The 12,349-nt window shown below is 42.2% G+C and overlaps 1 protein-coding gene across 2 annotated transcripts; it reads right to left on the reverse strand.

Moving 5' to 3' along the window:
- Positions 1 to 12,222, reverse strand: wdr35 (WD repeat domain 35). 2 transcript variants are annotated; one of them, XM_076748713.1, is made up of 28 exons: positions 11,793 to 12,222; positions 11,563 to 11,680; positions 11,155 to 11,226; positions 10,906 to 10,998; positions 10,693 to 10,821; positions 10,379 to 10,512; positions 10,021 to 10,186; positions 9,795 to 9,940; positions 9,487 to 9,612; positions 8,242 to 8,427; positions 7,929 to 7,964; positions 7,762 to 7,822; positions 6,734 to 6,878; positions 6,188 to 6,257; positions 5,641 to 5,694; positions 5,427 to 5,536; positions 5,081 to 5,300; positions 4,898 to 4,978; positions 4,627 to 4,763; positions 3,968 to 4,171; positions 3,670 to 3,816; positions 3,181 to 3,313; positions 2,516 to 2,626; positions 2,078 to 2,242; positions 1,636 to 1,776; positions 1,288 to 1,444; positions 846 to 1,086; positions 1 to 540 (listed from the first exon to the last, which is right to left on the reverse strand). In XM_076748713.1, the coding sequence occupies exons 1-28, from the start codon at positions 11,814 to 11,816 to the stop codon at positions 390 to 392; spliced, it is 3,558 nt and encodes a 1,185-aa protein (XP_076604828.1). In that variant the 5' UTR covers positions 11,817 to 12,222; the 3' UTR covers positions 1 to 389. The 2 variants fall into 2 exon arrangements, with proteins under 2 accessions (XP_076604828.1, XP_076604829.1); XM_076748714.1 differs by lacking the exon at positions 7,929 to 7,964 and having other exon boundaries at positions 11,793 to 12,211.
- Positions 12,223 to 12,349: the final 127 nt, after the last annotated feature.

A 12,349-nucleotide genomic window follows, 5' to 3' on the forward strand; every position in this document is an offset into this window, starting at 1 on the left:
ACATTTGAAAATCTATATGACGGTTTATTCACTGTTTACTTTCATATAAAAATAGTTAACAAAGCAGTTATATTCACTCATGTATTTTACAACATTTAAGGCAAAATAAACACATGTAACTGAATTATTAAAGACATATCAACTGAAACTGACTCATCATATATTTTGCTGTGTTTCAACTGCTGACGCCACATATGACAGTTTCAGTGCAGGTGCTTCGTCTGTTAGCATCTCCACAGCTGCCTATTCGACTATTAACCACAACAAGCAGAGCTGGTTCTGAACCATTAGCATTAAGTTGAAACCAACTCCTAAAACTCCTAAAAAAAACACATGTATGAAGGCTAAAGTACATCATAACGATTGAAGTTTTCTTCTGGGACTGAGCTTCATGCCACAGGGCTGTGACACAGCGGGCAGCAGTTATATTTACGGATCTCCTGCTCCAGAGCGCAGTGTTTACACACACTACACATCCAGAACTGGTACTCCTGGATTGGAAGGCCCGTCACAATGCATGTGGGTAATTTTCCCTCTGGCCTGAAAAGGGAAAAATAGAATTAGTTGACGTCAGGGAATACTGTAATGAACTGTTGTGTCGCTGCATACAAATCACCTAAATATCCGTTTTAGGGTGAACTGGAGGAATGAGCATTTTTCTTCTTCTTCACTTTTAAACTATTTGCAGAAGAAGAATGCCTTATAGAGCATATTTCACAGACCATGCACAGTATAACAGTGCTGATAAAGCAGGCTGCTGTTTACTTCCTGTCTTGCTCTGGCTGCACATACTAATGATTTAAAAACACTCCCCTCATGGTGTTTGGAGTCTTATCTGAACTCACCCCTCTGGTGATCTGTCCAGCTCCACCGTGCGGCTGTCTCTTGGGGTGTGTTTGGTGAAGATCTCTAGAGCCAGATCCTCGTAAAGCTGACGCTGTTCTGGGTCCAGACTCTCTAAGGACTCCAGCTTGATGAAGGCCTGTGAGCACGTGCCAAAGGCCCTGTTGGCTGCAGAGCAAATGGCGAGCAGAGAATAGATCTCCACCACTGGGATGATGTCCTCATACTCACGCAGGTGAAGGGCTTTAAAAATGGAGAGAAATAATGAAGTGCTAGACTTCCACTTTATTACAGGAAACTAACTTAACTTAATGCAGCTTAAATGACAGCATATGAATGTTTTATGGGGCAGTTCCCCTCCATGCATTCAGCTCAGCTAACTGTAAAAAGAAGGAAGGGACTGTGTGAAATGCTATCTACGGGGACGTGCATGTGCTCTGGCACCTGTGCGCATGGCGTTCTCCATGTAGCCTTCATAAAGCTGCCTCTGAGCGAGCAGGAAGAAGTGATATGCCTCCGCTCCACGCCAGGCGTTGTCCACAATACGGTTGTCAGAAGAGGTTGCATCTTCCTCAAGCAGCCCAGCAAGTGCGAATGTTGCCTAATTACACAAAGCGTATACTGTAAAGTACTATAGACAAGTAAATAATACACAGATGATGATGATCTATACATTTAAAATCCTTGTCCAGCACTAGAGTAGGCCATAAGCAATGTCTAAAAGCTTTTATTTACAAAGAAAAATATATTCATGGTATAAATGTATGTACAAAGCATACTGTAGTAAGTTACCTCAGACTTCTTCCCTTTGGCTTTGTTCTGCTGTGACGTCTTAACCTGCTCGTGATAGTTTTCAATGAGAAGTGCCGCCAACACGTAGAGCTTCTTCACCCGCAGTGGTCTTGTCCTTTTCTCCGCCTCCTTGTCTGCTACCTGCAGCAGTAAACACAAATTCCATGATATGTGCCCCAAACATATATGAACACATATGTATATATATTTACAATTTATTAGTATCTTTTTTTAATTAGCTGTTCCATAACTTAACATAAAAATGACTTGCAATGAGGTTTCAGCTGTGATTCACCTTTATTCAAATGATTAATCCTGTTAATAATAAACTTCATTTTAGCTCAGTTTAAATGACAGTTTTGTCATTTTGAAGCAGAAGAAACCACATATAAGTTTTTTTTTGAGCTACTCAAAAGTAACGAGCATGAAAACATAAGCTCACCTTAAACATGAGTTTGGCTGCATCAAGAAAATGGTGGGCTTTCCGATAAAGTTCCACCGCCTCTAAAGTTTTGTTCTTCTCAAGCAGATGTGAAGCATATTTGGACAGAAGAGATTTAATCTCCTTCATGTTGTGGGTCCTGGTGAGTTCCACTGCTTTGTTCCACTGTAAGAAAATGACAAAAACAAAAAAGCATTTTTATTTCAGATGAATTCAGAAAAGAGCCATATTTAAAAATAGAGGCTTAAGTAGTGATCATAAAAGTCAGTGCTATAAATAGTTAGTATGTAAAGAGCGCTGGCATTGGAAGAGCATGGTCTGAGAGCAGCGTTCACACACTGGAGCTAAATATCACTCAGGAAGAGGAGTCAAAGTTTGGATGTCTTCTGCGTGTCACTAAGAAAGCCTGGCGCCACAGCTTTCCAGTCTGTCTCTCACCTGGTTCAGATGGACACACGTGTCAACGGCAGCTTTGGGCTGGTTGCACTTAAGGTAGGCGTTCACAGCCTGTTCACACATGCCCACAGTGGCAAACATCTGTCCAATCTCCTGCAGCAGAGACAGAGACAGAGAAAGGCAAGACAGGAGATGCAGAGCAGTAGGTTTTACTTAAAGGCACAGACACAGAGTCACTGATGTTTGTCCCAAGGAAGTGAACTGCTGAGTCTGAAGTAGTTTGGATGACTGATGAATTATTGAAAATTATTCAATTTTGGCATAGCATTTCTATATTAACCTGTGCAGCTTTTATAGCTTGAGGCACTGCTTCAGGAGACTTACATATCAATTGCTGTTAGTCCAGTGATGAAGTAAATCCATGTCATAACATTTTAAGCTCAAAGTCAAGTACTTCAGTAAAAAATCTTATTACACAAACTATCAGTGCGAGGTTAGGAGTAAAGCTGCAGTCTGATGAATTTTGGGGGCCGCACAGAGGATGGATCAGAGGACAACACAATAACCAAGCAGGAGGTTGCTTACATTGCGTCTGTGTCCAACAGCAGACTGTTAAGCTTGGACTGTCTTGGATTGGGAGGTGCATCTTTATCATCTACCATGCAGGAAGCAGAAGCGAACAACAGCGAGGAAGACATTTGGCTCACCGGTAAAAGTTTATGATTCTCTGGCAGCACAGTGGTCAGCTTTTCAAGGCCTTCATAGTCCTCTAACATGTAGTAGCATTCTGCAAGCCTCTCCTGGTTACGACCTTGAAGGTAGTACTGCACTGCATTGACCCTTGAAACAGAACAGAGGATTTATATTCAACAGCCAGTGGGGCAGTGTTACCTTTTATCTTAAAGAGCAGGCCCATAAATACACTTTAAAGAGCTACTGGTCGCTGTATTAAATCCCACTGTCCGCACTGGCTGTGAGGAGGTGCCATCCTAAACCTATTCCAATGTAAGTGATTGAGGACAAAACCCACAGTCCTCATTCTGTGTATTAGCAGTTAGTAAAATCAAGTGGGTACGCATTATAGCACTTTTTTTTTATGTATAGCATGTTACGAATAAACTTCTAACACAGGTATACATTGGTTCTACACTAAATGCACTGGCCGGAGAAAGAAAGGGTAAACAAAGTTTCAGTACCACTTCTGCCTGTCAGCAAAGTAGTCTCCAACTGCATTGTAGGCCTGTTCCAGCAGAGCATCATCACAGTCCCCAGAGCCAGTTTTGAGCAGCTGGAGCACCCTGAACCAGTCTCCCAGCTTGATCCTAAGGCTGATGGCAAGGTCCCTACAAGAAAGGAAACATCCACTGGTCATCATGCTTAATGAACTGCAGGCAGGGGAAACACTGACACTAAAAACGACAGAGTGAGCACAAGCAAACAAGAACTGAATCAATTAGTGGAAAATCTGATACCATCAAATAAGGCCAAATGTACCTGCGATCCATATCCAGGTACATCCGCTCAGCTTCCTCGAAGCTGCCGAAGTAAGCTGCCACCTCTGCCTGTTTCATGGGCTCGCTCTGCAGGTTGCCCAAGCGCTTGACAAACTCAATGCCTTGGTAGTCTTTGCAGCGGACGAAGGCCTGTTCAGCTGTCTTCAGATCCAGTTTCTGGAGGGCTGCCTCAGCCAGCAGACGCCTGACAGGTTCATAACAGAGAGAGGGGTTGGTTAGCGACTATTACCAGAAGAGCTGCATGGCACGATGTGGCTGCATAAATCCTTAGACCCACTCTAATATGACGAATTCAGGTTCAGAGTTATTAAGCTGTATGAAGTTACTCATCAATCCATGACAAAGACTGCTACCTCTAATGGTAAATCAATCTGTAAGGACTGACTGATACTTTTCACTGACTCCTACAATAGGAGAGGATCATTCCTTGATGTTGCCAGCTTTTGAGGGATGCTGCAAAAACTGACACATCAGCCAGAGAACACACAAAAGCTACAGTGATCACGGTGCAGCTTCAAAAGACCTGCCATAAATCTCTCACACTCTGCTCTCCTCTTCCCACAGCAGCAGAAACTTTGTCTTTCTCTAGCCATGATGGCCATCTCTGCTCATTCAAACTGTTGGTGTTTTTCCATTTACCAGAGTCTTGGGTGTGGATTGTCTTCAATGAACTGTGAGGCATCTTCAATCCCCACTTTTTCAATCAAGGCACGACTGTCTCTCAGGGAGCGGATTTCAAAGTTGATGAGGTTGTCTTTGTTAGGCCTCTCTGGATCCTGTCAAGCAAGATCCCATTGCTGAGTGCTCAATGAAATCAACCAACAAACTGCAGCTTTGAGTTTCATGATATTAGCACAAGTGTTTATGTTTCAGACTGATTGTGATGGGACTTCTTTGGCCAAAGGTTTACCTTCATGATTTCATCAAGCAGGACAGATTTGATTTCCAGGTCTTCAAAGTTGCAAATGTATCCAGATGTTTGGATTGGTTCCTGTTTTGAAGATAGAAGACGTTACTGCAACGGTTGCTAAATGTTTGTTGAGTAACAGTAAGAGATTGAAGATGAGCATCATTCAAACACCTGAGCACTCACCTCTGGGTCTAGGTTCCTAAAGACGTACATCCGGGTCTTCTCCATCATGGCAAACAGATCAGGGTTGTCATTCGCCCACTTCATGTCCCAAACATCCTTGCGCTCAAACTTGGATGGATCTCCTGCAGACGCCTGGTTCCCTGTGCTGTCATCAGTGGAGGAACGAACTTCCAGGTCCAACAAAGTCAGCACACCCGCGATGTCGATTATGGCCAGACGACTACAGAAGACAATCATTACGCTTAATGTGACAGCACTGAAAATGTGAACAGCTTGAAATTGTGTCAAACTGTGATTAAGCTGGTAAACAATATACATCTGTACATCAACATCAGTCAGTGCTTGCCTGGAGTTGCAGTTCAATGACAGATAGTAGGCTCGGTTGTTCAAAGTGTATTTCTGGATGAGAACGACATTTGGGAGGCTGTATCTGTGGATGGTACCAGACTCACGGCCCTGTCAGCACACAGTCACCCAAACATTCAGTGTTTTGCTTTCAGTTCGCTTTTCATTTTATTGCATGGCTCACAACAGTGTACAACTGAAGCAGAGATACATACCACAATCATGGTCCTATCTGTTGCTGTAATACAACAAATGGCATCTCGAGTTGCCTGAAATACAACAGAAACATACATATGAACCATTAGAATTCATACAATGTACTTGTAGTTGAAGACTGCTTTCCTCTCGTTGAATTGAATTCCTTGGAGTGCTGACAATGTACTTGAAACTAAAATACCATTAGCAGTTTCTATATTTGTTTAGTTAAAGTAGCTACAAGGAACAGCCTTTCCTCAGGCTGTGATCTCTACATCCTCAACCCTCAGCTGTGGCAAGCAGTTTTAATTTGCAGCATTAAGAATAACTATATAGAAGCAGCCAATCTTCTCAATGATGGTCTCATTTGCTTAAAGGTCATATAGAGGCATCAGTATTAAGATGAGACGTTTTCATGAACAGCTAAACCAGTTACAAGTTTCAACTAGTTTGTTTCTTTGAGGCTTCACATAGAGTGGATGGAGAGATGAAATTCAAATGTAACATCCTCGTTTTACAGTTAGTAAAATGGCTCAGGAGTGATTTTTGTTTAAAAATGTCTCTTACTGGGAAGGCTTTTGCGAAATCTGCACCACTGTCACTGGGTCCAGATGGATTGCTGTCAATGTGATAGACCCTAGAAAGGCAGAAAGTCAGAAGAAATTTAAAAAAAAAAAAAAAAAAAAAAAAAGCCAGAGAGACAGCCAGACAGACAAACGGGTGTCCTTTCCACCGAGGTGAACTGTGGTCCAGGTGCTAGGATAGCCCTGGCAGAACATTAGGTCATGCCCGGCCTCTCTGAAACCTCAATGGCATTTGATTCAGATGAATGAATCCTTTTCATGACACTGGCAGTACCAACACCCTACAATGAAACAGTGAGCTAGTAAACCCGAGGTTTCATCTGCCGACTCACAGAATCCAGCCTTGTGGTTATCTGGCCTCCCTGTAATTTTCCATGATCTGCTTGATGTGTACTGCAAGTTCTGACATGGGTGTTCTAGTTTGTCCCCATCGACTACCTGGCTTCGTTTAACACAATCTTAATGACATCCCGTGAAGATGCAGCTCCATCATACTGGAAATGTTATTCCAATGCTGGAAAAAACTCACCTCTCTCTTCCCTCCTTCTTAGTTCTCGTGACTTGGTTGATCTCCAGAGCAGTTAATTTTTTCGCAACTCTGTACTGCCACAAGTAGAAAGCCTCTTTGGATGCCGCGATCACATGTGTCTTGGTCATGGTGACAAACAGCGGTTCTGATCAAGTAGACGAGTGGCAGATTTTATTACAAAGAGGAAAATCAGAGTGTAGAGGGTTAATAGTTTTTGTCATTCTGGAGTAATTTCATCAATACTATCCACTGCTTACGGTGTTTATGTCATTGAATGGATCAAACATTTTAACCAGTGTCACCAAATCATAATGATTTTTCATTTTTTTGTTCGTCCTTGTTGATCTCACACCATACAGTTTCAATACATAAACATACATAGCAATGGGGTGTTCACTTACAGTTCATCTCTTACAGGGAACTATAATAAACTACATTGAAAAACCTGGCAAATGAATGTTTGTAAATCACTGGAAACATTGTCTGGAACTTTGAACTAGGAAAACTTCTGTGCCTATTTCCTGTGTGGATATACACAAGAAGACAAAAGAAGAGGCCACAAGAGGAGACACCTCCACTTGAACTCAATCTCTTGTTATTTACCAAAGTGGGCTATCTGCAACCCATTCAGACCACTGAGGCTTTGAAATCTGCAGCCCTTGAAGTTTCCCGGCTTGAGCTTCTCAGCAAACATTCAGCCATGTCAAGCAGAGACAGAATGCTGAATACTTGTGAGATATGAGGATGCCCAGTGCTCACTGTCTATTTGCTATAGGATGATGTGGGCCCATGAAAAATGAATGGCAGGTGGCAGAACGCCAGTCGCTGTTTCTCTATACACACGGTGTGATCTCTCACACTGGCTTGAAGAAATACATCAATCTTAAGGTAAATTAGGATTCGGATCAACTCACTACATCAGAAGATTATTACCAGGTTCTCTATGCCCACTGTATGCCAGCATGCAGGGCGGAAGAAAATTCACTATTCAAGATTCTACTATTTCTCTATATACTGTACGAACTCACCAATGTCAATGTATTTGGAGTCCAGAGGAGTCCCAATGGAGTTGCACAGAATCAGCACATACTGAAAAACACACAGTAGTGCAACATTATTCTATAGATCAACTTAGGATTCTTTATCCAAGCAGAGAGTCGTCATTTTGAGTGTGTGGTTTCAATTTGTACGTTACCCTCGCATGACACCCAGACTCTAACTCAGCATCCTCCTGTGTGGCAATGAATTAGAAAAACGGGAGGCAAGACAGCAGAGAAATATTTGTGATCCTTGCTCTTATAGCTCACTCTGTATCTGTATATACTGCATCTCCCCCATTGTATGTCAGAGGTAGAATACATCTATCAAAAGCAATGGATGTGTTTGTCTATGAGTCATACAGCAACAACTAACATCAAGTCAACCTGCAGTGTTTTATAGACCATTACAAGTCCTGGTCCTTTTTCACGGTTGCCATGTTAGGACATATAACCCCGAGGTGTTTGTACCTGCGGCTGGGTGTCATCGGCCTTGCTGGCTAGGATGCAGAAGTCCCCTGAGGTAGTGATAGACATCAAGCTCTTGACATATTTGACAAACTTCTCGTTGTTTTTGGTGTCCCAGAACACCACGCAGTACTCCTGCCGCTCTGGCTTTGTGTAGGCGTACACCACTGTGCTGCAACAGTAGCCCCACTGTTAAGAGACAGAGAAGAGCTGCTGAGGTTCACCTTTTGTGTAGACTACAATAAAGAAATACGACCAAATAAAAGACAAACAACCCCTTTGTCAGAATAAGAACTCTGAGATGTAGTGCAGTAGCTTCGCCACCAAGTACTGGAGATATGTAATACTGTAAATTTGACTATATATAGAGTGGTGGATAATAGCCTTTGTACTACTATATGAGCCAGCTGACCATGTCTTATTACTGTACTATAACTATTTTAATGCTCTTGTTCAAAAAAGAAATACACTATGTGGTCAGTACAAACAAGGTGTTTTTGTTGCAGTAGGCCAGTTCCACAGGGCTTAAACAGCTGTTTCATTAAAGTGAGAAAATACCAAAAAGATGTTTAAAGTGTACTTTATGACGACACAAAACCTCCGGTCAAAAAAATCTATACAGGCTAACAGATGAATCTAAACACTGTCCCTAATACAATCTAAACATTCTATTGATTTATAGACATGTAGTCATTAATGTAATTAAATGGAACACGATTTGACTAAATCTGTTATTCTGTCTTTTGCCCTGATGAATACCCTGAGGCTGCAACTGACCAGTGTTTAAAACATACTCGTGCCAGATTAAACATAGGTTTTAGATAGTCAGTGCATGTTTTCAAGAACTGTTTCTTCCTTTAAAGGTCCAGTTTGAAGGGTTTAGTGACATCTAGCAGTGAGGTTGCAGATTGCAATTAACTGAATACCCCTCTCCTCACCCTCCCTCTCAAAGTGTGTAGGAACCTACAGCGGCCACAAAACTGATAAAAAACGCAAAACGTGCTCTCAAATGCCTGTTTCCTATGTCCATTCTGGGCTACTGTAGAAACATGGCAGTGCAACACGGTGGACTCCCAGTGGAAGGCCTGCTCCCTCTGTAGATATAAACAGCTCATACTAAGGTGACAAAAACACAATTCCTATTTTCAGGTGATTAAACACTAATGAAAACATAACTCTGAGTAGTCCTACCAAATTCTGCCAACAGATCCTTCTAAATCTTACACAGCCACAACCGTTAGCATTTACCTTATAGTCTGGTCTTATGTTGGCAAAGTAGATGTAGGAGTCCACAGCCAGGCCTATACGCAGCCCTCCTCCCTCCCAGGCAACTCCTGTCATCTGCTTCCCAGGAACTTTTAAAGTTCTCAGATGCTGTTTAAACACCAAAAAGCATTTTGAGTGCACATTTTCAAATTGTTTCTGTTTTACAAAACAAAACACATAAAACTTTGTGTTCTCTTAATCAATTCTCTGTAAATTCTTCTCTTTAGTCCCATATATGATAGCAACAGGAACACTCAATGTGAGTTAGGGCACAAAATCTTCATCCTCACCTCTCCAAATGGTGTGTAGAACTGCACAACATTGAATTCTTTGTCCAGGTTTGAGGCTCTGAGTGAACCCGCCACCGCCAGTACACTGCCACAATGATTCCACTGGATGCTGACCACATTCATCAGGGTGTCAATACACACTGGGTCTGAAGAACAGGGCAGCAGCAGTGTAAGTGCTGAAGTGTGACCTGGAGAATACACTCTTTACAGGTTTTTTTCTACTTACTTTCATCATTCTCATAGCGCATGATCTGGCATCTTCCATTGTCAAAGCAGATAGCAAGGCATGGACAGTCTGGTTCAATGTAGCCTCCATTTCCTGCATACCAGTGGATACCTGCTATGCTGATAGCTCCAGTTGCATTGGTGAGACAGCTGATGGTCATTTTTATCTGAAACATTAACATAGATCATAGAAAGTCAACATATGCTAATGTGTAACCAGTAATTGAGAGCATATGACAGATGACCGCCATGTTTATTCTTTCAATTAGCATCCTATGAGTCAAGAAGCCATCTAGCTCTAGATGGATACACACTGAGATGTACTGACATTTCTGTTTTACTTAAGCTTATGCACTCACTATGAAGTTTCCTTGATTGTCGTAGATTTGTACTTCCCCATTGGCCATGCCGAAGAGGAGAATCTTGCTGTCTGGCGACCATGCCACATGAGCAAGCTGATTTCCCTTTAGCTCCTTTCCCCAAATCCGGTTTCCTGCAAAAAATAAGGCGTTTATTCCACTGTACATGTTTATACTCATTCCCTCAGTCTGTGAACAAAGCAATCCTTGTCCAGGGAGCCTTAGTGGTTTTATGCTAAATGCTGGTTGGAAGCATATTGTGATTTTTTTTTTTTTTTTTTTGTTTAGCAATGACACTATGAATCTGTTTTTACCATCTACAGATCCAACAATGACTGCTCCATCTTCATACACAATGCAGATCTTCTGACCGTCAGCGTTCCAACTCATGCTTCTCACCACCGATTTGTTGCGGTTGTTGATCATCTCCTCGTACCACGCACCTTTGGGAGGGGCAAACACAAAAACTATAAAAGCCAAATCTATTACAAGACACTTTGTATTTCTAAATGGACGGCAGTAGTCACCTTTGTACAGCATCCATACAATGATGAGTCCATTCTGGTCACTGGTTGTCAGCTTTTCATACTGTTCATTCCACGTGACCACTTGCACCGCGCCTGCAAGTGTTGTAATCATGACGAGATCATTTTCCTATGGCTGGCTCTACATCCTTGCAACACTGGACTATGTGGACTATGTTTCATTTTGTGGTGTTGCCTGTTACTCACATAGCATAAAAACAACAGATTTTTCAAGTACTGAATATAACTTACCACTGTGTCCCTCAAGAGTCTGGTTCATTGACAGATTACTGGGTGCAGCAAGACCTTTAAGTTTGGCATCATCTGTTGCAAAGCAGCAAAGAGTTAAACATAACTGTGGGTCTGTCCAACAGATGGATTAGACCAGGTGGGACCATTTCTGCTTACAGCGACTGGACACTGAGGCACCAGAACGGAGCCAAAAAGCTTGTGAAAGTTTCCACACAATATACTGTAAGAGGCATCGTTTCAAAAATCCTCAAATCTCAATCACATGGGTATTACATAAGACTGTTACAGACAAACTTCCACACAACGCTGAATGTATGCAACATTATTTATCAGAGGTAGCTCGAAGTAGCCCGAAAATCGTGAAGGTGTACCAGAGCTGTACAGGCTGTATCCATCCCCTCGACTCACCTGTCTGAGTTTCAAGCTTGAGCACTCTGAGAAGACCATCGTCTCCTCCACAAGCAATGAAGCCTTGATCTTTGTTCCAGGAGACACATTTTAGATGTATATTGTTGGGGATAGCAATCTATAAAACACAGGGAATTGCAGCCACAGTTCACCAGTATTCTGTGTCTTCACAGGCGTATTGATGGGTGGTTTGGTAGGTAACAGAGCACAAGACGCTGTTAGGCACTCACCTTCTTGCTGAGGTAGATAAACATGGTGGTGGTGACGTTGCAGACCTCTATCAATTCGAAATCAATTTCTTACACCATAAACATACTAGTTAACAAAACAAGACCCTAACCTAACGTGAACTGGCAAACTAGATAGCTTAAGTGAGCTAACTTTTTCAACCTAACTAGCTACATCATGCGGCCTCGACACGTTAACGTTAGCCTGTACCGTTAGCTTTGCTAGTTAAGCTACTAAACTAAAGCGACGCAGTGACGTAGTTTATGTTTAATGTAGCTTCAGAAATTATGAAGCCGACCACGATTATAGTGAATAACGTTAGCAAATATATCGGAAGAACCGTTCAAATTCGACGTTTGCTTGTATTGGAGGACTCCAGTTCTCAGGGCTGTAGCTTCCCTCGGTCTCCCGTGGTAACCGTAAACCGGAAGAGTCGTGTTTGTGGTCTTTGTGGTAATTGTAGTTTTTCTTGTGCGCGACCTAGCGGCTGCTGTCCTTTTTGAGGAATCGTCCTGTGCCATTTGGGAGTCTTTGAGGAAAAGCTACCTTTCTTTATTAA

The sequence above is a fragment of the Chaetodon auriga genome, chromosome 14 (assembly GCF_051107435.1).
Source record: "Chaetodon auriga isolate fChaAug3 chromosome 14, fChaAug3.hap1, whole genome shotgun sequence".
NCBI classification, from domain to species: Eukaryota; Metazoa; Chordata; class Actinopteri; order Chaetodontiformes; family Chaetodontidae; genus Chaetodon; species Chaetodon auriga.

Bases quoted from the DNA above. Each gene is read 5' to 3' on its own strand.
- wdr35 (XM_076748713.1), bottom strand. From the start codon at position 11,816: ATGTTTATCTACCTCAGCAAGAAG. The intron at 4,979-5,080 runs GTGAGTGCTCAG...TCTTCAAAACAG, and splicing joins TTAGGAACCTAGACCCAGAG to GAACCAATCCAAACATCTGG. The intron at 2,627-3,180 runs GTGAGCCAAATG...TCTCTGCTGCAG, and splicing joins AGAATCATAAACTTTTACCG to GAGATTGGACAGATGTTTGC.